Source organism: Rhincodon typus, chromosome 22, assembly GCF_021869965.1.
Source record: "Rhincodon typus isolate 14 chromosome 22, sRhiTyp1.1, whole genome shotgun sequence".
NCBI classification, from domain to species: Eukaryota; Metazoa; Chordata; class Chondrichthyes; order Orectolobiformes; family Rhincodontidae; genus Rhincodon; species Rhincodon typus.
This window is the reverse complement of record NC_063353.1, coordinates 9,906,542-9,933,402: the sequence shown is the minus strand read 5'-3', so window position 1 is coordinate 9,933,402 and position 26,861 is coordinate 9,906,542. Positions and strand designations below refer to the sequence as shown.

Genomic DNA, 26,861 nt, shown 5'->3' with positions numbered 1-26,861 from the left:
GGACCCTTCTTCAGAAATGGGGGAGGGGGGACAGGAGCTGGGAAATAAATAGAGAGAGGAGGGGTGGGGCTGGGGAAGGTAGGTGGGATGGTGATAGGTGAGTGCAGGTAGGCAGTGGTGGGGATTGGTCAGTGAGGTGGGAGGGGCGGATAGGTGGGAGAGAAGATGGACAGGTTGTGTCAGATCAAGGAGGCGGGGATGAGAGGGAGGGTCGGACATGGGGGTAGGGAGATTTTAAAACTGGTGAATTCCATGTTGAGCCATTTGGGATGTAGGCTCCCGAGGCGGAATGTGAGATGCTGCTCCTCCAGTTTGCGGGTGGTGTCATTGTGACATACTTGGAAGCTTGCAAGTGAGGTTTTTAATTAATTACCTGATATTGTCCTTGTGTAGCCTCCGACTGTTCTGTGGAGGAACTAATTCAAACATATGGAACACAATTTTGGTTTGTCCCTTGAAAACACCAAATGTACTTGTATTTAATAAGCAGCCTCTAAATGTCTGTTCTCGGAGCCAGGATAAATACTCCTCAATCACCACTCGCAAGTCTTAATTAATGGTGTAATTGCTTTATGTGCTCTCAATTATAGCACCAATTTTATTAATCCTAATTGTATAATGATCCTGCCTCAGTCATTGTCAGAATAATGAATAATTTGCAGTGCATAATAATGGCTAATAAATTTACATTAAATATTTAATAATCTTTTGGCTGAGAATTTTTGCAACAGGCGTACCCTCTACATTCAGCATAATTTTACTGAGTTTTTTTGCAACTTGTTCAAAAATTATTTTGGGAGGTGTAATTCCATCTCCTGCCTTCTTCATTATAAAGTTAACAGGTGAAACGAATCTTGAGAAAGTTTGATGCTGGACAGCTTGTTTTGTTATAATTACTTGCTAGACATTAATGTCTTCCAGCTGGTCATATTGCTAGGCTGGTACAGTGTCCAGAACAGACAAAAAGTCTGTTGATTGCGATGCCTCGATAAAATTGCATATTTCAACACAGCCACTGTGCTACCATTATTCAAGAAGGAAGCAGGGGATAAACCAGGAGACGACAGGCCAGTCAGTCAGTATTGGAAGCAATTCTGAGGGCCAGAATTAATCTGCACTTGGAGAGGCAGGGATTACTCAAAAGCAGTCTGCATGGTTGTGTCAAGGAGAGGTCATGTCTGACCAATCTGATTGAATTTTTGAAAAAAGTAATCAGGTGTATAGATGCAGGTAACACATTCAACATTGTCTACTTAGACTTCAGCAAGGGGCTTTTGATGAGGTCTCACATGGGCGACTGATAGAAGGTAAAACCCCATGGGATCCAAGGAAATGTGGTCATTTGGATATAGGTTTGGCTGAGTGGCAGGAAGCAGAGGGTGATGGTTGAGGAATATTTGTTATGCCTGTGTTCAGTGGGGTTCCACAGGGATCGGTGTTGGGGACACTTGCTGTTTGTGGTTTATATAAATGATTCGGAGTTGGAGGGTCGATCATTAAGTTTGCAGATGATACGAAAATTACTGGGGTGGTAACTGATGAGAAGGAACGCCTTCGATTACTGGAGAATATAGATGGGCTGATCAGTGGTGAATGAAATTCAATCTGGATAAGTGTGAGGTTTGGCAGGACTAACAAGGCAAGGGAGTACACAATGAATGGCAGGACCCTGGGAAGCACCAAGGATCAGAGGGACCTTGCTGTGCATGTGCACCAGTCCCTTATGGTATCAGGACAATAGATAATGTGGTTAAGAAAACATATGGGATGTTTGCCTATTGGCCAAGGCAGAGTTTAAGAGCGGGGAGGTGATGCTGGAACTGTTTTTAAAAAAAAAAGGCTGGTTAGGCCGCAGCCAGAGTATTGTGTGCAGTTCTGGAATCCACATTATAGGAGGGATGTGATTGTACTGGAGAGGGAGATTTACCAGAATGTTGCCTGAGCTGGACAGTTTGTTATGAACAGAGATTGGATAGACGGGAAATGTTTTCCTTGGAGCTGAGGAGGCACATAATTGAGATGTATAATATCATAAGGGTCTGGACCGACCAGATGGGAAGAAACATTTCCCCTTGGTGGTGGGAGTCAGTGATTGGGGACATAGATTTAATGTAAGAGACAGGAGGTTTCAAAGGGATTTAAGGACATTTTTTTCCCCACCCGGAGGGGTATCTGGAACTCACTGCCTGGAAGGATGGTAGAGACACTAGCATTTTTAAAAAAGTATTTAGATGTACACTTGTGATGCCAAAGTCTCCAAGGCTATGGGCCGAGTGCTAGAAAATGGGATTAGAATAGTTTGGTGGTTGTTTTTGATTGGCGCAGACTCAATTGACTGAAGGGCCTATTTTTGTCTTGTAGACCTCAATGAGTCAATGGCTACAAGCTCATTAAGCCCAAAAGTGATTGAGTTCAAAGAATTTGCAACCAACAGTTTCAGCTGTAACACAGCTCAATGTGCTTCCCGTGCTAACTCCTTTTACCTAAGGGGGAGGTGATGGATAAGTGTAGTATCTCTGGACTGTTAACCCAGAGACCCAGGGAATGTTCTGGGGACCCAAGTTTGTATCCTGCCCCAGCAAATCGTTCAATTTGACTCCAATAGAAGTCTGCAATTAAGAGTCTAATGATGTCCACAAATTCATCGTCAATTGGGACAGCACGGTGGCTCAGTGGTTAGCGCTGCTGCCTCTCAGCACCAGGGACCTAGGTTCAGTTCCACCCTCGGGCAACTGTCCTTGCACATTTTCCCTGTGCCTGTGTGGATTTTCACCGGGTGCTCCGGTTTCCTCCCACAGTTGAAAGATGTGCAGGTTAGGTGGATTGGCCATGCTAAATTGCCCATAGTGTCCATGGGAAATGCAGAGTTACACAGATAGATTGGGGGCTTGGGTCTTGGTGGAATGGTCTTCAGGGGGTTGGTGAGGACTCAATGGACTGAATGGACCTTCTTGCACACTGCAGGGATTCTATGATTCAATAATTGTTGGAATAACCCATCTGGTTCACCAGTGTCCTTTAGGGAAGGAAATTGCCATCCTTACCTGGTCTGGCCTACATGTGACTCCAGACACAGCAATGTGGTTGACCCTCTGGGCAGTTATGGACGGGTGACAAATGCTGACTGAGCCAGCGACACCCACATCCCATGAATGAATGAACAATTAAGAACTGGAACAACCTCCTCCAAACCTAAATTTCCATGTTTTCTTGGGATTAATTCAAAGAAAGTCTGTCAAATACTTATTTTAAAACTCGTGACTCCACTCGTTGTTCATCTCCTATGAAAGTTCCCAAGTTGAAGACTTGAGAGAGAAACCTCACCATGCCCTAAGATGACTATCCATCATGTTGTCAAGGTATTGGGCTGTAACATTGTGCAATAAGGGTTAAGAACTATAAGGTTAAACAAATGGAGTTCCTAATCTTGGCCAGTCAACTTGAAGGAGACAAGTTACTTCCCCATATAAAGGTGAAAGAAGTTTGGACAGGAGAACAAGTCAAGCCAACTCTCCATTGGTTAGAGTTATACTTGACACATAGGAAGATGATTGTGGTTGTTAGAGGTCAGTCATCTCAGCTCCAGGACATCTCTACAGGAGTTCCTCGTGGTAGTGTCCTAGGCCCAATCATCTTCAGCTGCTTCATCAATAACCTCCCCTCCATCATTAGGTCAGAAGTGGGGATGTTTGCCGATGCTTGCACAATGTTCAGCACCATTCACAACTCCTCAGCCACTGAAGAAGTCCATGTCCCAATGCAACAAGATCTGGACAATATCCAGGCTTGGGCTGACAAGTGGCAAGTAACATTTGTGCCATACAAATGCCAGGCTATGACCATCACCAACAAGAGAAAATCCAACTACCGCCCCTGGACATTCAATGGTGTTATCATCATTGAAGCCCCCACTATCAACATCCTTGGAATTATCATTGACCAGAAACTTAACTGCATTCACCACATTAACAGAGTGGCTACATGAGCAGGTCAGGGGCTAGGAATACTGCAGCGAGTAACTCAGCTTCTGATTCCCTAAATCCTGTCCATCATCTACAAGGCACAAGTCAGGAGTGGGATGGAATACTCCCCACCTGCCTGGGTGAGTCAGCTCCGACGACACTCAGGAAGCTTGACCTCTTCCAGGACAAAACAGCCCACTTGATTGGCACTGCGTCAACAAGCATCCGCTCCTTCCACCACCGACGCTCAGTAGCAGCAGTGTGTACTATCTACAAGATGCACTGCAGAAATTCACCAAAGATCCTCAGACAGCATCTTCCAAACCCATGACCACTTCCATCTAGAAACACAAGTGCAGCAGTTACATGAGAACACCACCGACTTCAAGTTCCCCTCACCATCCTGACTTGGAAATATATTGCCGTTCCTTCACTGTCGCTGGGTCAAAATCCTGGAATTCCCTCCCTAAGGGCATTGTGGGTCAACCCACAGCAAGTGGACTGCAGCAGTTCGAGAAGGCACCTCACCACCACCACCTCAAGGGCAACTAGGGATGGGCAAGAAATGCTGGCCAGCCAGCGACGCCCACATTCCACAAAATGAATAAATTTTAAAAAAAGAGGGTACACTCATCAAAGAGGTGCAAAAGAAAGGTGCGTTTTTATCATAAGGTGAGCAATATCAATTCTTGTGTTCGTGTTTAACCAAACGTTTCAGCATTGCGACACAGGTCAATTGTCTAACATTGTGCACCTTCATACCCATGGATTAAATGAGGGATAATTCACGTCCCTCCTCTGAGCCTCACTAATGTGGAGCATAATTGGAAGATGGGGTAATAATTCCCAGCTGTGTACTCTCCTTCACCACAGTTCCTGCCGAGGGAGTAGTTAACTTGCCTGCTCCATTGCCAAGAACTGGCTTATTCTGTTGTTGCTGATTTAGGACAAGCTATTTTATCTCCTGAGTAAAATGGCCATTGTAAATTAGGTAGGACCAGCAACTGATGCTGTGAAATTATATGGGGTTGGGGGTGAGTGAAGTACATTAATTCTCTCGATCTCTGACTATGTAGGGCAGCCGTAACAAAATCTCCATTGACAGAAATGAAACTCGTCTTCTCCATTGGGTGTTTACTTCATTCCGTCAAGAGGGATGTGTGCATTGCTGGCTGGGCCAGCATTTATCATCCATCCCTAAACTACCTCCAAGAAGTGGGTAGTGAGCTACCACCTTGAGCTGCTGCAGCTCACAGTGTTGTTAGCAAGGGAGTTCCACTATTTTGTTAGTGAAGGAACAGTGATATGCTTCCAAGTTAAGAGAGTGTGTGGCTTAGAGGGGAGTGTGCAATTGGTGGTTCTCCCACAGATCTCCTCTTCCTGTCCATCTAGATGGTAGAGGTTACAGATTAATAAAATGCAATGAGAAGAGTCTTCTGAGTTGCTGTAGTGGAAGCTGTAGGTGATGCACACGGCTGCCCCTGTGTGGCACTGGTAAAGGGAGTGCATGTTGAAAGCCTTGAGGCACTATTCAAATAAGAAAAGTGAGTCTGGTCAATATTCCGAAAGATTAGGTCAGAACTTCCTGTTTAAAACAAAATGGACAAATGGCATTTGTCATTATTTTTGTGCAAAGGTGCGCAGTTTGAGGGAATGGGTAGGCGGTAGCTAGAGAACAATATCCAAAATATAGTACTCCACAAAAGGACATTTTGCTATCTGTTTCACCACTGAAATGCATCAGGCAAGTAGGTACTGAACTTGCATAGTAAATCCAAGCTAATTTTACCACAAAGTTTTATGTTCTGTCATTTCCCACACAGGCAGTTTTTAACAATGCAATCAGTATTAATTAATGCCATTGCTTTATCTCCGAGGGCTGTGAAAACATGATCATTCAGTATATTCAAGTAAATAGATTTCTAGGTATTAAAGATATCCAGGAATGCAGGGGAGATGGTACAGGAGAAGACAACCAGCAATGTTTTGGTTGAATGACAGAACAGGTTTGATGGAACAAATGGCCCACTGCTATTTTCATAATTAGATTCTGACACTGAGAATTAACTAATTCGAGTGTGGGATGTCATTCCTGCAGATAATAAATGTTGGTGCTTATACAAATAAAATTTTACCTGTTATTTTTCCTTTCTGTCCTGCTTTTCCCTTGTGTTCCCCTTGTGGCAGCTTCAGTCAGTCTTTGACTCCATGCGGTGTTTTCTTCGGTATCACGGAGGGTCAGGTCCAGGATTCCAACAGGGGTTTGGGTCCTCGAGCCCACAGCCATGAAATGGACTTTGTCTTAAATTCTCTTGTTTAATTTTTTTTCTATATTATATTATTGTGGAAGTACTGAACTTTTATTTCTTCTTTTATTCAATTTATCACTATGACTTTGTGTTTTTGAATTTCTGTAAAGCTGGGCTTTTTATCACCTTATTTTTCTAATTTTTTCCCCTAAAAATTTGTACTCAACGATCTGTACTCAGATACCTTTGTACCTAAGACGGCAATGTAAGTGACGACTTGTAAACTTTTCGTTGTACTCATGTGTACATGCGACAATAAAGCTGACTGAAATTCAAATTCTCTCCCTTTTTTTGTCCAAAGTTTCTTTCTCTCTATTTCTCTCTCAGTGCCTGACTTGATCTTGAAATCGCTCGATCTGATGTTCACTGCTTAGTCCTTGCATGGTTACTTTGGTTAAGCTGATAGAGATTTTTGCTGTGCCCAGACAGGTTACCAGTGGTGTCTGGGATTGTGGGGAAGAAGTGAGTAAAGGCATTGAAGTGATTGATTAGCACCAGTCATATGGGATGGCATGGTAGCCTGAATGGCCTACCCCTGTTCCTGGGTCCCAAAAGTCCTGGTTTCTGCCTTTGTGATAATATTGACTTGTGCTTTCAACAACCTGGCAAACAAAAGTGTGAAACTCAGATGGACAAGTATTGCTAATGGGCAGATGTTCTGCAGAGAAAAACCTGACCTTCTAGCATCTATTCGTTCATCATTTGATATGGTACAAATTGAATACTTTGTTTATCTATATAACTGTGATTGCACTTCAAAAATGATTGACTGTGAAGAATTTTGGGGAAACCTAAGGGAATAATGAAATGCTGTTTAAATCTCTTTCATCCTTCCCTTGTCCTTCAGCTATTCCAAAACTCAAACACGCGACTGATTCTATTTCGTGCAGAGGGTTTTCATATCTAAAACACAATTTCAAATTAATAACAAAAACCTAACAACATCCTTTTAATTTTCTTTCCATTTAATAGTGATATTGCTTTAAATTGTGCAATGCGGCACACAATTGTAGATTAAGTCACCATTTTAGTTCCTCTAATTGTAACATATTTTCAGGATGTCAATTGCTTAAGTGTGACTGGAATCGCAATGCCAAATAAGATTAACAGTAAATAAAACATTGTTTCATTGAACAGTTGCTTTCCAAAATAAGAAGACAAGTTGCAACAGAGAATAATTATTCCTTTCAGTTGTGGGGTGGCTTCATGCTGAGTTAGAAGCAGATTTCACACTTGAAGAGCTGGTTGTGAGCTGGCAGCTGGGGAGATCAATAGGGTTTCAACGGTGCCAGAGAGAAGAAAGGGGGAACATAAAAACAATGAGAATTAGGTACTGAAACGACAATACAGAATGTGAGACACTTAATAAACATTTAAGTTTTAATTACTCCCTCCTGAATGTCATTATGGTCTACCTACAGCACATGGACAGCTCACCACCACCTCCTTGAGGACAACTAGGGAACGGCAATAAGTTCAAGGCCCACATCCCATGAGTAAAATTAAAACAAAAAGTCTAATAAGGCCTTCCCCTCGAATTGGACGTCAGGGGAAGATTTGGAACACAAGGTGGAAATACGCAGAAAATCTGTCAGCATCTATTGAGGAAAGGCTTAGTGTTTGTCACATATTCAACCCATTTAAAAATGGATTTCCAGGTATCTGCAGAATTTTATGACCTTTTGGTTTGTGGATCGTAATGTGGGCATGTTTCAAACAGTGGAAATGTGGAAAATAGCAATCTCTTTTTCCGCATCTACTAATGGCTATAAAAACAACCTAAGGGTGCAGCTCGGAATCAGTATAAGCACCAGACTGAGAAGAATTTCTTTAAAGGTACAGCATCCAAATGTATTTTCTTTATCTCTCTCCCCACCATGCTTACGAAAAAGTGAGTGCCACCTCATCTGGCAGTGGATGCTGAGCTCTCTTTTCAGGACTGACATTCCAGTTGAGTAAACATTGTGTTGTGAGCTGATTTTAAGGTTGAAAGTTCTGTCTCCTGCAATGGTTTTAACCGACTTCTGTTGTTCTCCGGATTACCTGATAACGGGCCTCCTCGACAAAACGTTATCTTTTCAGCAGAGAAGCCTGGGTGGTCACTTTGTTAAATATTCCTGCATTCGCTGCTGATTCTGACTTTCGTCGGCCTTTTCTATTGAACGCCAGATGACGTTTCGATGTAAAAGTAGCTGGCAATGATGCAATATCAATCGAATGGCGTTTTTGCCTTGCACCTGCACCTGATGGCTGAAAGCACACAAAACCGCAAATCATCAGGGACATAGATAAGGTGAATAGCAAAGGTGTGGGGGAGTTCAACACCGGAGGGCACAGCTTTAAGATGAGAGGTGAAAGATTTAAAAGGGATGCAAGGGGCTATTTTTTCCACATGATTCGTATGTGGAATGAACTGCCAGAGAAAGTGCTAAACGCAGGTACATTTATAATGTTCAGAAGACATTTGGACAGGTACCTGAATGGGAAAGGCTAAGAGGGATATGGGCCCAAACGCAGGCAAGTGGAGACTAGTTTCATAGAATCCCTACAGTCTGGAAGCAGGCCATTCGGCCCATTGAGTGCACAATGACTGTCCAAAAAGCATCTCGTGCAGACCCATCCCCGCATTTCTCATGGCTAATCCACCTAGCTTCCACAACCCTGGACACTACGGGCAATTTAGCATGGCCAATCCACCTAGCCTGCACAGCTTTGGAATGTGGGAGGAAACCGGAGCACCTGGACGAAACCCACGTAGACACGGAGGAGAATGTGCAAACTCCACACAGAGAGTTGCCTGAGGGTGGAATCAAACCCAGGTCCCTAGCGCTGTGAGGCAGCAGTGCTAACCGCTGAGCCACCCAGTTTAGTTTGGGAAACTTGGTCAGCATGGGCGAGTTAGACTGAAAGGTCTGTTTCGGTGTTATATGACTCTATAACTGGCAAAATTCTTAAATAGTTCCTACCTTCTTTCAAAAACAAAGTTTGAAATGTATAATACCAATGCTTTGAGGGTATTTTGTCAACCACATCATATAGGAGTGCAGTCATGAGGAGGTCTGATCAAATAGGTCTATCAGTTTTCCATCCTTAGGGATACCACTGGAGCTGTATGAGTTTTTTGTAACCATCTGGAAGCATTGTCCCTAATATTTTTCAGCTGCCAGCTCACTCAGTGTATTGTATTTGACCTTAAGACCTCCTGTTTCTGAATCCACTTCCATAACCTCTAGGTTAATTGTTTATCCAATATTAGCTAGCAATCTTGTTTAGAGACTGAATGCTTGGAAGCATCCTAGGCTGTAGATATGGAAACAAAAGTTAAAGGTAAGATTGACCCTCTACGGTTTCTGGCTTAGATTCAAGAAATAATGGTCTTCACAGGAAGGCATCCCAACAGTTATGTTTACACTCTGGTCATCCACCGAGACATAGCAGTTGTTAAATTTCAATTGCTCCTACGCAGAGAACAAATTGAAATTAAAATGAAACAAAAGCACAGACTCCACTCTAATTTTGTTCACTGCTTGATCATTATAATTGGCTCGGATATAAGTAACAAACGATAAAATAGAGCCGAGATGACTTTGGAAGTAACGACAATAGTTGTAACATTTTTAGAAAGAAAGGTTTAATCATAATAAAGTGTTACAGTCAAAGGCAAGCTCTTGTTGCTTCAATTAATTTATTGATAGTCCTTTCCTATCATTTCCCTCAGGTGGAAGAATACCAAATTGAGGTAGCACTGAATAAACAGGCAGGTACATCTATGAGTAGTTGAAGACAAGCTCACCAGCTGGTTCCCTGTCAGAACTTTGGGATTGGAGGAAGGTGTTAGGTTTCTCCTCTGTCCTTTCTAATGATTCCAGAAAAGGCAAACCATAATATCTAACACCAAATCTCCCTAGTTACATTACTACCTACTGATAACAGACAAATAATTGAGAGATTTTTAAAATCTAGATTAAAGGGTTTATTGTAAGTAGCAGAAAATGCCCTGCAAGAGAAACCAGATGTAAACTGGTAGATCATCACATTAGACTTCTAATCCAATTTTCACTGGATAACAAGAACAGAGGATAGCACAGAAAAAATTGTTACCATGTAACTTTAAATTTATATGCCTGGCTTTGTGAATTATTGAGCTCCTTTCTTCAATTATTGGCTTTCATTTTGCTAATTTTCAGCCTCTTTCACATGCTTCATCTCTCTGAATTATTGTTCCGAGTTTAGCTTGCTGCTTGAAGTAGTTTCAGACACATGAACTGAAGCAACCAACATATCTGGCAGCACAATCTGTTCGACATCTCAGTTGCTAGCACTGTTGCCTATTGAGTCATCGGATTGTGGGTTCAAGGTGCACTGCAGTGATTTCAACCCAAAACACTAGGCTGACACTCCAGTGCACTGTTGGAGGGGCTGTCTCTCAGATGAGATGTCAAACCAAGCCTTAGATGTAAGATGGATGCAAGCAATACAATGTCACTATTTCAAAGAACATCGAGAGTCTTATCTTGCAATGTCTTAGCCACAATTTATGCTTCAATCACCATCGGATGATCTGACCATTATTGGTGTTTGGCGAGCAAATTACAAGCTGATGCTGGAATCTATACTGTAAACAACAAATGCTGGAGATCACAACAAACCAGACAACATTCATGGAGTAAGAGCAAGCTAATGTTTTGAGTAGACTCAAAACGTTAGCTTGTTCTCTCTCCATGGTTGGTGTTTGGGGAGCTTGCTGCTTAAAAATTGGCTGCCACATTTCTACATTATAATAGTGACTACAGCTCAAAAGTATAGCAATGTTTGTAAGGTACTTCGAGATGTCTTGAGATCACAAAAGACTCAAATGTAATATTTATGTGTGTGTGTATGTGTGTGTAGAAATAAATACAAGTTACAAGGGAGGCAAAGGCCTAGTGGAATTATCGCTGGACTGTTAATCCAGAGACCCAGATAATGTTCTGGGCACCCAGGTTCGAATCCTGGCACGGCAGATGGTGGAATTTGAATTCAATTTTTAAAAATCTGGAATTAAGAATCTAATCGTGAACATGTGTCAATTGTCAGGAAAAACCCATCTGGTTCACTAATGTCCTTTAGGGAAGGAAACTGCCATCCTTACCTGGTCTGGCCTACATGTGACTCCAGACCCACAGCAATGTGGTTGACTCTGGGCAGTTAGGGATGGGCAATGGATGCTGCCTGGTCAGCGATGCCCTCATTCCATGAATGAATAAAGGAAAATAAAAAGTTGTTCTTTCATCTGAGTGGCATCAATTAAAAATTGCAAAACCGGGTTGCTGGTTCGCCCTCACTCATTTTCTGCAAAGTGGAGCAAGAGTTAAAATTATCTCCACCTATTCTTATGGTAAATGTCTTCCTGTTACATGCAGATGCCTTGGTAATTATGAGCAAAGCACCTCATAATTTTGAACGACTTTGTTACAAGGTGCCTTGCAAATCTTTCTGGAGAGCCCAGTTTCTCAAGCTACTCTTTTTATCCACTGCCCCTTACCTGTGGTGTCATCATATCTAGTCACTACCTTGTTATTGTTTGTGACATCTTCCTAGATACAGAAAATCCTGTGTCCCTAAACTTCCCATTTGTTCATTTACTGAGCAGCTGTAAGGTGCTTCCTTGAGAATGTCCACCAGGGTAATGCCAATGGAACAATGATTTTTTTTTAACAGTACCTTTGTAGTACGTGAAAGCACTTTGCTGGACTTGAGGTCAGTCTTCATTTCTCCTTCTGTTTGGGTAAGGTCATTATCCTCATTCACTCCGTTCTCTTTTACCACCTCTTCCTCATTGTCGCTATTGTTACCTAGTTTCCACTGTTTCATCATTTCCAACACATTTTTGGGCTGTTTGCTCTTACTGGCATCCCCCTGAAAACATGCAAAATTACACCTAAAGTGTCAAACTCCTTAATTTGGCAGTGCTGTCAGAGCTGTCAGCAGCAGATCAAAGACGGCAAGGTACTCTTTGCAAGTCCCTACTAGCATACCTCTTGTATCAACATTGATTATAGAAGGCGATTTGATACTCTACAGATTTCAAAGACCTTGCAGACTTGAAAGCAGCCATGAATTATTAACAGCTGTTATGAGACCCAGACATTTTCAACACAGAAGGAAGCCATTCAGCCCATCATGTTCATACTACTCTAATCCCGCCTTTCTGGCTCTTGGCCCTGGATGCCATAGCAATGCAAGTGCATGATTAAAATACTGCTGAAATGTCATGTGACTTTCTGACTTCACCACTTTTTCAGACAATAAGATCCAGACTCCCACCACCCTCTGGATGAAAAGCAAATTCTGCTCAACTCTCCTTCCACTTCTTATCTTAAATCTATGCCTCCTAGTTACTGGCCCATCTACTAATGGAAAAAGTGCCTTCCCATCCACTCTAGCGATGCCCCTCATAATCTTACAGAGCCCTCTCAATATTCCCTCCTCTAAGGGAAACAACCCCAGCCTATCCAATCTTTCTTCATAGCTCAGACCCGCCATCCCAGACAGCATCTCCCTTTCACCCTCTGTAATGCAATCACATCTTTCTACAATGTCGTGACCAGAACTGCATGCAGAACTCCAGATGTGACCTAACCAGCATTTTATACTGTTCAGCATAACCGTGATCCTCCTTGCTCCTGTATTCTATGCCACAACCATTAAAGGCAAGTATCCCATATGCTTTCTTAAGCAGCTTATCTATCCTATCCTGCTACCCTCAAGGATCTGTGAATATACACACCAAGATGTCTCTGATGTTCAGTACTTTCCAGGGTCATATGATTCATAACATGATCCCTTGTTTTGTTAGACCTGCCAAGTGCATTCCTTCACACTTTTCTGGGTTGAATTCCATTTGCCATTGCTCTGCCCAGCTGACCAGTCCATTGATATGCTCCTACAGTTTACAATTATCTTCCTTACTATTTATCACCCTACTATTTTCATGTCATTCACATACTTCTTGACAATACTCCTTTCATTTAATTCCAAATCATGAATGTACACCACAAGAGCCCCAGCAACAAGCCATGTGGAAACGCACTGGAAGCAGATTTCCAGTCACAGAAACATCTCTCTACCATCACCCTCTGCTTCCTGTTTCTCAGTCAGTTTTGGATCCATCATGCCACTTTTGTTGGATCCCATGGGCTCTTACTTTCTTGACCAGTTTGCCATGAGAGTCCTTAACTAAAACTCTTGCCAAATTCCACATAGACCACACCGAATACATTACTCACCCTCAAGCATTTGATCAAAGTTGTCAAACAACTACCGCTGACTAATTTGTGTCTTCCCAGGTGTAGATCTATTCTATCACTCAGAATTCTTTCTAATAACTTTCCTAACACTGGGGTTAGGCTGACTGCCATTTAATTTCCTGGTCGATCCCTTCCTTCTTTTTTTTTAATAATGGACGATGCTAGCAATCCTCCAGTCCTCTGACATCTCATATGTAGCCAGGGAGGATTTGAATTTTTTTTTAAATTTCAAGAATATACTTTATTCATAAAAAAGACTTGAATTGTTATGAAGTGGAGGTAGACCCCACTCTGAGAACTAACACCAAAACACCCAAAGAGGAGCACCTTGCCCTATAATCTGTAAAAGTGAGTGTGAAAAGGGGTATAAACCTGCTCTTCAGCAACTTTGTGGTTAAGTAAAAAAAAAACCTGACACTCACTGTACAATCAACAAGTAACAATTTATCTAACTTTAACAGTGAACAAATTAACTGAACTATTAACAAACCATATAAATCCCTTATAACTACTAACTATTCCCGAATAAAGCAAGATTCTAATGATATGCTTTTCCAATAAATACAAGTCCCACTTATACAAAATAATATAGAATTTAGTCTCAAAATTATGGCTAGGTTGAATGTCTTCCAGAATGTTCTGTGCTTTTTCCATCGAATGTTCTGCCAGGAATGCCTTCTCCATTGAATAATCTGTCAGGAATAATAACTAGTTGTGCTGTTGGTACCTTTGTTTTTAGATGGTGCTTTCTCTAAGACCTGGAGAAGACTGTGAGAGTCAATGATTCTCTAAGGTTTTGGAATAAATTTGTAGCTCGGGTTGTGGGTGTTGAGGTTGGTTGGCTCACCAAGCTGGTTTGTTGTTCTGCAGACGTTTCGTTACTGTGCTTGGTAACATCCTCAGTGGATGTTACCAAGCACGGTAACGAAACGTCTATGGAACAACAAACCAGCTCGGCGAGTCAACCAACCTCAATGATTCTCTCTTGTGAGCTGAGGGCTGTTAACTCCAGTAGATGGCAGTTAGCTTTCTGCTCTTTGTCCAACTGTCCCCTTCTTTTATACCTTTGATGACATATCAATTTCTTATAATAGGATTATTCCTCTGTTGTCAAAACCGTCAAATTTAAATTTAATTGGTTTTGGTGCCTAAGTGCCTGGTTCAAATTGATTGGCTAAATTCAAAACTTGTTGTCTTGGTAACAAAACAAAATTGCTGCTTGGTCTGCTAACTGTATGGCCTTTCAATACAAATGTTTCTATTTGGGTGCTCTCTGTGTACTTGCAAACTTTCAACTGCTGCTCACAGACATTCATTTTACATCTCTAAGAATAGAAAAAGCACATCATCTTTTAAAGGGACCACGCAATGTTTTCCCCCTTAACGTTTTACAAAAACCATATTTTAACTTCCTGCTTCCCAATCCACAAGCACTCTACCCAACCTCGCAACAATATATACATAGTTACAAATGTAGTTTGGTTCTACATAGTAGCATATCAGGGAAACAAACAAACATTGGTTTGTTCGGATAGAGTCAAACTCCAAAAGCATCTCTTACTTGTGCAAAACTATATTTACATGTATTCGAGGCACTGGGCGGTCTAATAACTGAACAGATCCCATTTAATTTCAGCAGGGAGACCTCAGACAGTGGTCTTTTCCAAGTGCGATTTGGCAACAGCTGCCCCAAGTTTTAGTGCGTCCCTCAGCATGTGGTCCTGGACCTGGGAATGTGTCACTCGGTTGGGGTCAACTCCTTGTCCTGGAAGGCCAAAAATTTTGGGCAGACCAAATTGCAAAGGTGCTTGATATTTCCTCTCTCAGCAGCTTGGGATATGTGTCATCTAGGCCTGTGGATTTATCCACTTTTAAGGCAGCTGAGCCCATTAGTAGTTCCTCTCAATTTATAGTAACTTCTTCTAATATTTCACAGCTCCCCAACCCCCAACCCATCCCGCAATGTCTATACCTGCATTTCCCTTTTCCAATGTGAAGATTGACACAAGTATTCATTGAGGTCTGTGCCCACATCTTATGTAAAACAGTTCTCTGAAATTATTTAATGCTGTGGTTTAGCAGTTTGTCCAAATGAGTTTTTGAGATTTCAATATACTTCAAAAGTTTTTGGGAGTTAAAGAAACTGTTTTGTGAAAGATTTTGTGAGAATAAATGGTTTTCTACCAGGCTATTTGATGGCAGGCTATTCCTCTGCACTGTTATATTCAGAAGCATAATTTGAATATGTTTTGCTTGTTAAAATTACAATGCACACCTTCATTTTGATCATCTTATTCATGATTTGTTTGTCATTGTATAACATAGGCAACATGTTCTGCAAACAAAACCATTCTACCCATTTCAAAAAGGAATTGAATGTAGTCCAATTACAACATGCCAGTGCAATCTACTTCCATACACAACTGATGTTATTCTCATGGGTCGAGGTATATATGCATACAGATATATTTACGTCACTGTTGGAATCCAAATCCAAAATGTGTATGCCCAAATTGGAGCCAAAACATACAAATGCAGAACAAATACAGACAATTTGAATGCACGAAGTTCGATCACGAGTGAAATCTTTACTTATCTGTGAAGGTGCTAAGCCTAAATTTTCAAAGTATTTAATTAATAATTACTCACAGTTATCCAATGGTGATTTAGCAATTCGCTGGCTGTCATTCTGTGGGCTGGATCCACTATAAGAAGGCCTTTCAACACTGAGTAAGCTGTTAAAAAGAATATAGAAAACACAATGCAATATTTCCATTGTACTGTATTCCAGCAGAAGACTCACTCTGGTATACTAATAGAGTTCAGTCATGTGAAGCAGCAGAATTACAATAAGGAAATATTGTACCTGAATGTTTGGTATCACATCTCTATTTAAAGGATTGGCTCACAGGAGACCCAACAACAGAGCAATATGTTCCTTGCTCTGTACACCTTCACATCATAACTCTCATATTATAGTCAATAGGCTGACACTTGGCATGCTTAAAAAGTATGGAGAGTTGGTCTATTATTGAAGGACACACATTCAAAGATGAGTTCAAATTTGAACGAGGGGACTGGTACTTTCTGTCTATTGACAAAGAGAGAATTTGTGTAGGTGACAAAGATAACCATGTGCAGGAAGACTGAAAGAAATGTGAGGCCGAGAGATCAGTGTAGACAGTAGCTGCTCAAGATCACTGGCCTGTCCTAGCTGGAGCCCAACGTCGGGCACTATTGGAGTGATCACTGTGAGTTAACAAATAGATATCTTAACTCCAAAGAAGTCACCAGTATAAAAGAGAATAATTTAAAATAATTCACTATAAATAGATTCTTTTTAGATCCTTAACTGTTTTATGCTGTTTCAACGTAACCACATATAGGAGCTGCAGCTTCTTATGTCCTTGCGTGTGTTTTCATGGGTCCTCATCTCTAGGAAGTGTTAATATGTATATTAAACTGAAAATCCCTCTCTAGGACCAATGTCTGCCTCTTGCCTCCTACCTCCATGAGGGAGTTGGTTCAGCTTAGTTGGCTTGGTGGTTGGTTTGTGAAGCAGAGTGATGCTGAAACCATGGGTGCAATTCCCACACCAACTGAGGTTAATGTGAAGGAATCGCTTTCTCAACCTTTTCCCCTCTCCTAGGGGTATGGTGGCCCTCAAGTTAAATCACCACCAGTCATCTCTCTCTAATGACAGAGCAGCCCTATGGTCTGGTAAGACAATGGAGGCTTGACCTGACCTTCACAAGGTAGCAGATATCATTCTCTCTAGTATTTATTTAGGTGTTAATGCCAAAGAAACTTATTAAAGTTGTCAATAAACAACACAATAACAATAACAAAGTATAAACATTAGCACTAGTATTTCGGTTTTTCTAGCTTCTTAGAAAATAGAAATTCACAACTCTGTGCTAACACTAAGTAAGTTATTTTTCTTCTTATTTTCCTGAAATAGCTGTTTTTAAGAAGTTCCAGATTGTTTTCTCTTCAAAGGTTCCGTTGCAAACTCCTGTTTCTAAGGTGGTAGATGGATTGAGATAGATTACCTTCTAACTATTAACTAAAACTTCATAGTCTTTGACACCTTTCTGAATTTAATACAGTTCTTAATGAGACTCAACTCTTAACAAGTTTTGTACTTGAATTGTGTGGTGTCACAAGGTAATGAGCTAACCAAACACATGTTGATGTTTGCAGGTACTTTTGAATTTCTTGCATACCCCTGACAATTTTTAAAAGCTAAGAAATATTAAGCTAAAGTTCAACCAAAATGCAGGACAAAAACAGAATACGTTCTCAAACCATTTGGAAAATTCAGATTAATTCCCTCTCTTGTCACATTTCACTGTACTTAAGGATCTTACCACTCTCACTAATAGACTTCAGAGATGAATGAGAAAAATCTAGTTCCCCTTTTGTAATTTCCTCATATAATTTTTCTGAAGTTGTAGCTGTAAAAGGAGCTTGACCACACAGCCTGTAAGACAAAACAAAGTAAGAAATCATTCTTAGATTTTCAATTTGCTGAGAATCATGCACTAGTGCGAAGACTATTTGGACATTTATTTTAGATACATAGGTGTAATGTCCTGATCAACATCTCCCTTTGGGGTGTTAGCTCTAGGAAGACAATACTGGCAATGGAACATTGGTAATTATCAAATACAAATCTCCAAAGTGCTGCTGATGATGTACAAACCAACACTGGATTGTTTAAAAATTATGAAGCCTGCTGTATGCCTGTGCAAAACCTTTCTGTGATTGCTCAGAAATTAAAAGTCTTTGACTGCCAGTGTGGGGAATGACAATTGCTAAGATTAATTTAGCACTTATTTTTACATAGAATTTTACAGCACAGTAACAGGTCAACTGATCAATGCAAAGATCCTGCCCTTCAAGGGTCTCCTACCACCTTACTTCATCCAACCGAAACACTATTTATTTAACCCTCATATACTTATCCATCATTCCTTTAATTTTGTCTGTTATTCATCTCAATTCCTGCATTTGATAGCAAGTCCCTGGTTCTCACCGGCCTTGAGTTTCTCCTGAATTCCTTATTGGATCGATTAGGGACTCCCTTATGATTCTGGCCGTTTGTTTTGGACTAGCTCACGGGTGGAACCATCTTCTCTACATTTACCTTTAATTCTGAGTGACTTTATTTGGATCAATTTACTCATAAAGTCATACAACACGGAAACAAACCCTTCGATCCAAACAGTTCATGCTGAACATAATCCCAAACTAAACCAGTTCCATATCCCTCCAAACTTTCTTTATACATTCATAGGATGAGGGTGTTGCTGGCTAGGCCAGCATTTATTGCCCATCCCTAATTGCCCTGAGGGCAGTTATGATTCAACCACATTGCTGTAAGTCTGGAATTACATGTAGGCTAGACCAGGTAAGGATGGCAGTTTCCTTCCCTAAAGGGCATTAGTGAACCAGATAGGTTTTTCCGACAATCAATTCATTCCAGATATTTTATTTAATTCAAATTCCATCATCTGCCATGGCAGGATTCGAGCCTGGGTCCCCAGAACATTATCTGGGTCTCTGGATTAACAGTCCAGCAATAATACCATTAGGCCATTGCCTCACCTTGAATGACACATTCAATGATGTGTTCCCATTTGAACAAGGGGACTGGTACTTTCTGTCTATTGACAAAGACAGAATTTGTGTAGGTGACAAAGATAACCATGTGCAGGAAGACTAAAAGAAATGGGAGGCCGAGAGATCAATGTTGACAGTAGCTGCTCAAGGTCACTGGCCTGTCCTAGCTGGAGCCCAATGTCAGGCACTATTGGAGTGATCACTGTGAATTAACAAATAGATGTCTTAACTCCAAAGAAGTCTCCAGTGTAGAAGAGAATAATTTAAAATAATTCACTATAAATGGATACTTTTTAGATCCTTAATTGTTTTATGCTGTTTCAACGTAACCACATATAGGAGCTGCAGCTTCTTATGTCCTTGCTTGTGTTTTCATGGGTCCTCATCTCTAGGAAGTGTTAATATGTATATTAAACTGAAAATCCCTCTCTAGGACCAATGTCTGCCTCTTGCCTCCTACCTCCATGAGGAAGTTGGTTTAGCTTAGTTGGCTTGGCAGTTGGTTTGTGAAGCAGAGTGATGCTGAAACCATGGGTGCAATTCCCACACCAACTGAGGTTAATGTGAAGGAATCGCTTTCTCAACCTTTTCCCCTCTCCTAGTGGTATGGTGGCCCTCAAGTTAAATCACCACCAGTCATCTTTCTCTAATGACAGAGCAGCCCTATGGTCTGGTACGACAATCGCAACCTTTTCTATTGATGTACTTTTCCAAGTATCTTTTAAACATTAAAATTGTATCCCCATCCACCACTTCCTCAGGAAGTTTATTCCACACGTGAACCATCCTCTATGTAAAACATTTGCCCCTCGTGTCTTTTTTAAATCTCTCTCGTCTCACCTTAAAACTGTGTCCCCTAGTCTTGAAATACCCCATTCTAGGGAAAACACAACTGCCATTAACTCTATCTATACCCCTCATTATTTTATAGACTTCTATAATGTCTCCTCAACCTGCCATACTGTAGTGAAAGAAGTCCCATCCTAACCTTCTTCACTATCTACTTTACTACCAATTTTGGTGTTGTCCACAAATTACTAACCGTGTCCTCTATATTCTCGTTCAAATCATCTATATAAATGATAAAAAAAGGACCCGGAACACCGCTGATGACAGGCCTCCAGTCCGAAGAGCAATCCTCCACCACCACTCTCTGTCTCCCGCCAATAAGCCAATTATGCACATGTATAAGGCTGCACATAGGTTTTTGTGGGAAGAAAACAGTTAGAAAATCCTAAAAAGCAATGGAATAAGTACATACAAGATATACATGATGATTCCAATGCTCCATAGGTCACACTGCTGGCTGTAGTCATAGTTATTGATTATCTCTGGGGCTGTCAAATAATGAGAAAAGGATTAGAAATGTAAATGGAGAAACAAAAGTTCTACTTTTCAATTTCCTTTTCCATTGCTTAGCCTGAGCACATTATGTGCTGCTTACCCATGTATAAAGGTGTACCACATGTGTCCTGTAACATCGATTCACTGCCAACACCTGCACCATCCTTCAGCACAGACAAGCCAAAGTCTGTCACCTGGGAACAGAGAAGCAAATGTATTTTCAATAATAGCATGTTCTCTTCCTAAAGGCAGAGACTCACTGAAGAGTATATGGCCTCCCATCCTTCTCATACTTCACCCTGTGGGAGTTCATCTCTGGCGTGTCTCATTCTGGCCTATAGCACTATCAGCCACTATTCTTCATATGTGAGGCAGGACAATTAGTATCAGAAGGCTACTCTCCTATTGAACTCAATCATGTCATTACTTGGAATCTACCGTGCAGACTTTCCAGCAAAGGGGAAACATGGTGTGATTAGATCAGTGATGATCAGAATTGGAACAGACACAGCCAGAGAGTGCTGGAGAAACTCAGGAAGTGTGGCAGCATCTGTAGAGTGAAAACCAGAGTTTAACATTTCAAGGCCAGAGACTCATAAATGCTAACTTTGTTTTTCTCTCCACAGATGCTGGCAGACCTGCTGAGTTTTTCCAGCACTTTCTGGGTTGTTTGTTTCATATCTCCAGTGTCTGCAGTTTTTTTAAAATTTACTTTGTGATCAGAATTGGAATGGCTGGTCAATATTTATAGCATTATCAAGAAAGTTAATGTTAAACTGACTATTTAAAAGAATGGTTGTGCAAAAAGTAAGATGAAGACTTTTTAGACTAAAACATCACATCTTAATATCATCCTGCTGCCTTAAAGGTATAGTACCTTTCTGAGATCTGTGCAATAACACAACACTCCCCTTTTCCTTTGAAGAATAAGGAAACCTGTTCTGAAACAAAAACCTGAAAGAACTGCGGATGCTGGAAATCTGAAACAAAAACAGAAATTCCTGGAAAATCTCAGTAGGTCTGGCAAATAGAACATAGAATTAATATTTCAAGTCCAGTGACCCTTCGTCAGTGACCCTTCTGAAGAAATGTTAGTGTTCTGCTCATATTTAGTGTTCCAGAGAACTGCAAAAGCATTTGGAATACAGAAACAAGTTGGTAAATGTAATCCATATGCTTTTGGAATTTATCCTCCCTCACAGATAATCCAAATGATAATCTGATAAAATGGTATCTATTTGAAGTGTGTTCTAAAAGTTGTATCTCCCAGTTGCTGAGCAAAGATGTAGGAGCCAATATCCTGATTCAAGCATGGGAAAATGCTTGGTTCTAAGAATTTGGGATTAAGCTTTTCCAGGTAGGAATGTTGATTGAGTATCTTTTTAGTTCAATGTTCAGATGCATTGAAATTAAACATACTCATATAGTGCCATCTTTCTTCAAAGCAAAAGTAAAATCATTGCACCAATCAATTAGTGCTCAACTTTGCAAATGATGTTGTTTTGTACCATTATGATCCTGAATGTACTTACGAGGAGTGTTGATGCTGGGCTGTACATCTTTCAGATGTAACACTGCATCTCTTTAAAGATTAAAGGTGTTTTAAAGTTGCTAATGGAATTAAAGAGTCTAGTCAAGTCAAGGATAGATTTGATGTTACGGTATGGAATCTTTGGTGTTGGAACTGATGAGTTCATTACCCTATTGATGATAATAATACTTTCAACCATGCATGCTGGTAGACCAATGATGGAAGGTCCTGCTGTATCAATGATGTAAAACATTTCTGGTGTCCATCACAAGGAGCCTTATCAACATTTAAGATGGATAATGCCAATGCAAGAGATGTCAGTCTCATTGTAAGCTGTTAGTTTATGATGTGTGGACTGCATAACACTCTGCCAGTTTCTTGAGTACTTTTCATGAAAAATGCATAAAGGGATGATGTTTACATTTGTACAACTGTCAATTTTGGCATATAGCTCACATTGCCTTTTTCTTTTAGCATATGTCACTTGGATGGAGGTAAAGGCTTCATTTTTTTTGACAGCATCCATGCGGTGTGTCAGATTAAGCACGTGTACAGTCTGACTGGAGTCTGTAGGCTGTATCATTACAGTTAACTCTTGGAATTGCTTGCATGCAATGAAAAGAAGTTTAGAAATGCCTTTGACATTTTTCTTTTGTTGGTTTGTCTTCAAATATTGGTGTACAGTGAAGTGTTGCAATTCAGGTTTCTCCGAGGACATGGACTTCTTGTATATTTTAGTTTACTTCTTGTGGAACAGGAACTTGCATATGAAATGCTGGGCAATATTTTGGTGGGTAAAACAGCCCACATCTCTTACAGGATTTGACTGTGTTGCTGAACCTATTGGCAGCTGCAATAGTGTTGCAGACTGGAGGACCTATCAGTGTTGCTGTCCTGCTACATTTACTTTGAGCCTGCATTCTTCTTCTTGTGCCAATGTAATAATCTTTAAGTTTGCAAAGCAGGGCCTTTCAGGGTCAGAGGCAGTGACCATTCCATAAGCCTTTCAGTTATGTTAGCTTTGGTGAATCAATATCTGTCTATGAATTGGTTGATTGTTTCATTGCCTGCTGTCAATATAAAATGAACATAAGCCTATGTACCCTGAAGTTGATTTGGATTTTAAGCTGATCGTGTAAAAATTGGGAAGCTGTGACAAGATCCTTGCAGCTATCGCAAAAAATATCAGGGTTTTCATTTTACTTATCCTTCATTTCTCAATGTGATAAGAAGTTTGACTGCCCATCTTTCTTTAACAGCCTTTGGTCTATGGAGATTTGTTCTTTCTTTCAATAACTGAAGTTCTGACAAGATGCCACTGGAGTGCCAATCCATGATCAGATATTTGCTTTCTGTTCTTACTCTGCAGCATTTGCTCTTTAAGAGTGTCAGTACAAAAAGAATCTGTATTGCAGTGTAATGATGTTATTAGAGTCATGGAGTCATTGAGTCAGACAGCGCGGAAAGAGATCCTTCAGTCCAACAAGTCCATGCCAAACACAATTCCAAACTAAACTATTCCCACCTGCCTACTCCTGGCTCATATCCCTCCAAACCTTTCCTATTCATGTACTTATCTAAGTGTCTTTTAAATGTTGTAACTTGACCACATTCACCACTTCCTCAGGATGTTCATTCTACATGCACACCACCATCTTGTAAAAAAGTTGCCCCTCATGTCTTTTTAAAATTTCTGCCCTCCCCCCTTAAAAATATGTCACCTTGTCTTGAAATCCTCCATCCCAGGGAAAAGACACCTACCATTAACCCTATCTATACCCGTCATGACTTTATAAACCACTATAAGGTCACCTCTCAACCTCCTACACGCCAGTGAAAAAAAGTCCCAGCCTATCCATCCTTTTTTATAACTGAAACCCTCCACTTCTCTCCTTGTTGCGGATTTCTCCTTTTATTTTGAAAGAACTAGCTGAGCAGTGCCTGGATGTTGCTTTGGTTCCATGCAAGTAATGGAGTGAAGTAATGCATGCCTTTTACTGCTTTTATACCATTTCCAAAAAGACAGAATAGCAGAATCTACTGACAACTAGGTACAGATAAGCTTGAGCAAAAAATAGCATGATGTTTTTGTCTAATGTTTTGGTTGCGCTTCCTTCCAGGATTTTTTTTTTAAATTGGACATACTGTGGCTTTGTGCTTTTTCTTAAAAGAAGGAGAGAGTATTGACAACTGTTCCTCTGCTAACAGTATCATATTTCAGTACAGTTGTTGTCTACAGCATTGATTGCTAGATATGAATTGCAGATTTGAACTCAGACAGATGACAGGTGACAGTTAACTAAATAATTCTCACAACTGCCATTTATATTATCACCTTCTAGTCTTTGGTACTGACTTGTTGTAGCTGGTTTCTGGTGCTCACTTGTTATCACCCAATCTTGTAACATCTACTTGCTGCAACTATGTAATGTTCTTTTCTATTTGTTAGCTTGTGTAACATATACTGCAGGCACCTGTGTCCTTATTGAGACAGATATCTGGAAATTAATTAACAATAAGCTACATATGCTGATATGACATCTTAGATTTGTATGTTGTCTGAGTTATATCTTTATTTATATCACTAGTACATTACATACAGAGTTACTAACTGGCTAACTGACTGACTGTTCAGAGAATGAGACATTTTATTCTAGAGTGTCACATACTGTGATATAATCTAGCTACCTTTTTGAGATTAATACAATGCAGAGTGGCTAAATACCAGGGAGCACGGATATAAGAGTGTTTTGGAGGAGAGGAGATCATTTTTCGCCTAGAAGTGGTTAAGGCTCAGAACTCACCGATTGCAAAAGTGGTAGATGCTGAAACACTCACGACATTTAAAAAGTAATTGTTTGTCTATTTGAATAGCCATGATCTGCAGGACCATGGACCTACTGCAGGAAGATGAAAATTAGACTGGGTATGACCAGCACAGACTCAAATCGGAAAATTGTTTTCTTTCTGCATCATAAACTTTCAATCATTTCCATAGATAAGAGGCTTAACCTATTGGTTGACTCTGTTAAATATCTCTTTTCGTCACCATAATTAGAGAGTTCCAGGAAGGAAATATAAAAACTTAAAAAAAAAACTAATGAACTCTGAAGAGGAACTCTGAGTTAAATTCTGTCAGGAAAAAAATGTATCTTTTGGTTTTGATATTGAAGCTAGCCAGTGAATTGAGTCCATAATGAAGTTATTTGTGCTGTTCCAGGAGAACAGAATTAGTGGAGTATCTATGAACTAATAAAGCTTTCAGCTGAATACAATTTTGTCAATAATCACTTCACTACAGCAGCTAGTGATTTATGAAGACAGAAGCTCTCTGTTCTAGAAAATCACTGGATGCAAGTACAAGTCCAGAGTAGGACTAAGGCTACACACTGTAAACCAGTTTCATAGTTATGCCCTCTTCCATGATACAGACAAGTATCCAGAATTGAGCACCTTTAAAACATTTAAGGGGAAGCAATAGCCTAGTGGTATTATTGCTGGACTGTTAATACAAAAACACACGTAATGTTCTGGGGACCTGGGTTCAAATCTCACCGCAGCAGATGATGGAATTTGAATTCAATAAATATCTATTCAATATCAATTGTCGGGAAAAACCCGTCTGGTTCACAAATGGCCTTCAGGGAAGGAAACTGCCATCCTTACCTGGTCTAGCCTTCATGTGATTCCAGACTTACAGCAATGTGGTTGACTCATAACTGCCCTCTGGGCAATTAGGGATGGGCAATAAATGCTGTCCTAGCCAGCAACACCCTCCTCCCATGAATGAATAAAGAAAGTTTGGAGGGATATGGGACAAGTTTAGTTTGGGATTATGTTCGGCATGAACTGGTTGGATCGAAGGGTTTGTTTCCGTGCTGTATGACTTCATGACTCTATGAGTAAATTGATCCAAATAAAGTCACTCAGAATTAAAGGGTAGATGTAGAGAAGATGGTTCCACCCGTGAGCAAGTCCATAACAAAAGGTCAGAATCATAAGGGAATCCCTAATGGATCCAATAAGGAATTCAGGAGAAACTCAAGACTGATGAGAACCAGGGACTTGCTATCAAATACAGGAGTTGAGATGAATAACGGACAAAATTAAAGGAATGATGGATAAGTATACAAATTGCTGGTTGCAATGTATGATAAGTGGTAACAGAGGGTGCATCATTTGTAAAACTTACTTTGATATTAAGTTTTAGTTCCTCATCATCTGCATTGTTATTGCTTTTTACCAGGATGTTTTCCAGCTTCAGATCTCTGTGAATAATATCTTTAAAAGAAGATACTTAATTAAAATAAATGAGTGTTGAGGAATAGAGTAAGTCTAAAATAATTATCACAGCTTTCATGTCAATGTGACTATATCTAATCAGACAGGACATGCTGTCAAGTTTGAGATTTCAAGACCTAGCAATCTACTGCTCAAAGCCCAGATAAATCAATTGTATTTTCATTTGCTAGTATTCATTCCATAACTCTGTAGGGAGTAACCGCTAGGCACCAAAGGAATTAATAACTGGAAAAGTTTCCCTGGTGCTATCTCCCATTGGAATAATGGATTCATCCTCAATGTTTTAATTTTACTGAATTTCAAAATTTCACTAGTCTGGTTTGTTTGAGATTCCTGAGCCTGGAATCTTGAATGGGTGCTCTTAGTTTTATTCTGACGACGGTACAAGTTCAAAGCTTCTATAAATACTTCCTTGGATTCAGCGACATCACTGCAAGCCAGTCACAAAACTATCACAGAGATAGCAAGAACTGCCAATGCTGGAGGCAGAAGATAAAAC

General features: G+C 40.4%; 1 protein-coding gene across 1 annotated transcript in view; it reads right to left on the bottom strand.

The window, feature by feature from the left end:
* Positions 1-7,441: 7,441 nt before the first annotated feature.
* LOC109916245 (serine/threonine-protein kinase 33-like) overlaps positions 7,442-26,861 on the bottom strand; it is an 85,984-nt gene continuing 66,564 nt past the window's right edge. The window contains exons 6-13 of the mRNA XM_048610492.1: positions 26,253-26,341; positions 20,630-20,723; positions 20,447-20,522; positions 17,931-18,043; positions 16,210-16,295; positions 11,975-12,169; positions 8,315-8,521; positions 7,442-7,530 (exon numbers count right to left, since the gene is read on the bottom strand). Of these exons, the coding sequence (XP_048466449.1) occupies positions 8,342-8,521; positions 11,975-12,169; positions 16,210-16,295; positions 17,931-18,043; positions 20,447-20,522; positions 20,630-20,723; positions 26,253-26,341 (833 nt within the window). The 3' untranslated portion in view covers positions 7,442-7,530; positions 8,315-8,341. The remainder of the gene's footprint in view (positions 7,531-8,314; positions 8,522-11,974; positions 12,170-16,209; positions 16,296-17,930; positions 18,044-20,446; positions 20,523-20,629; positions 20,724-26,252; positions 26,342-26,861) is intronic.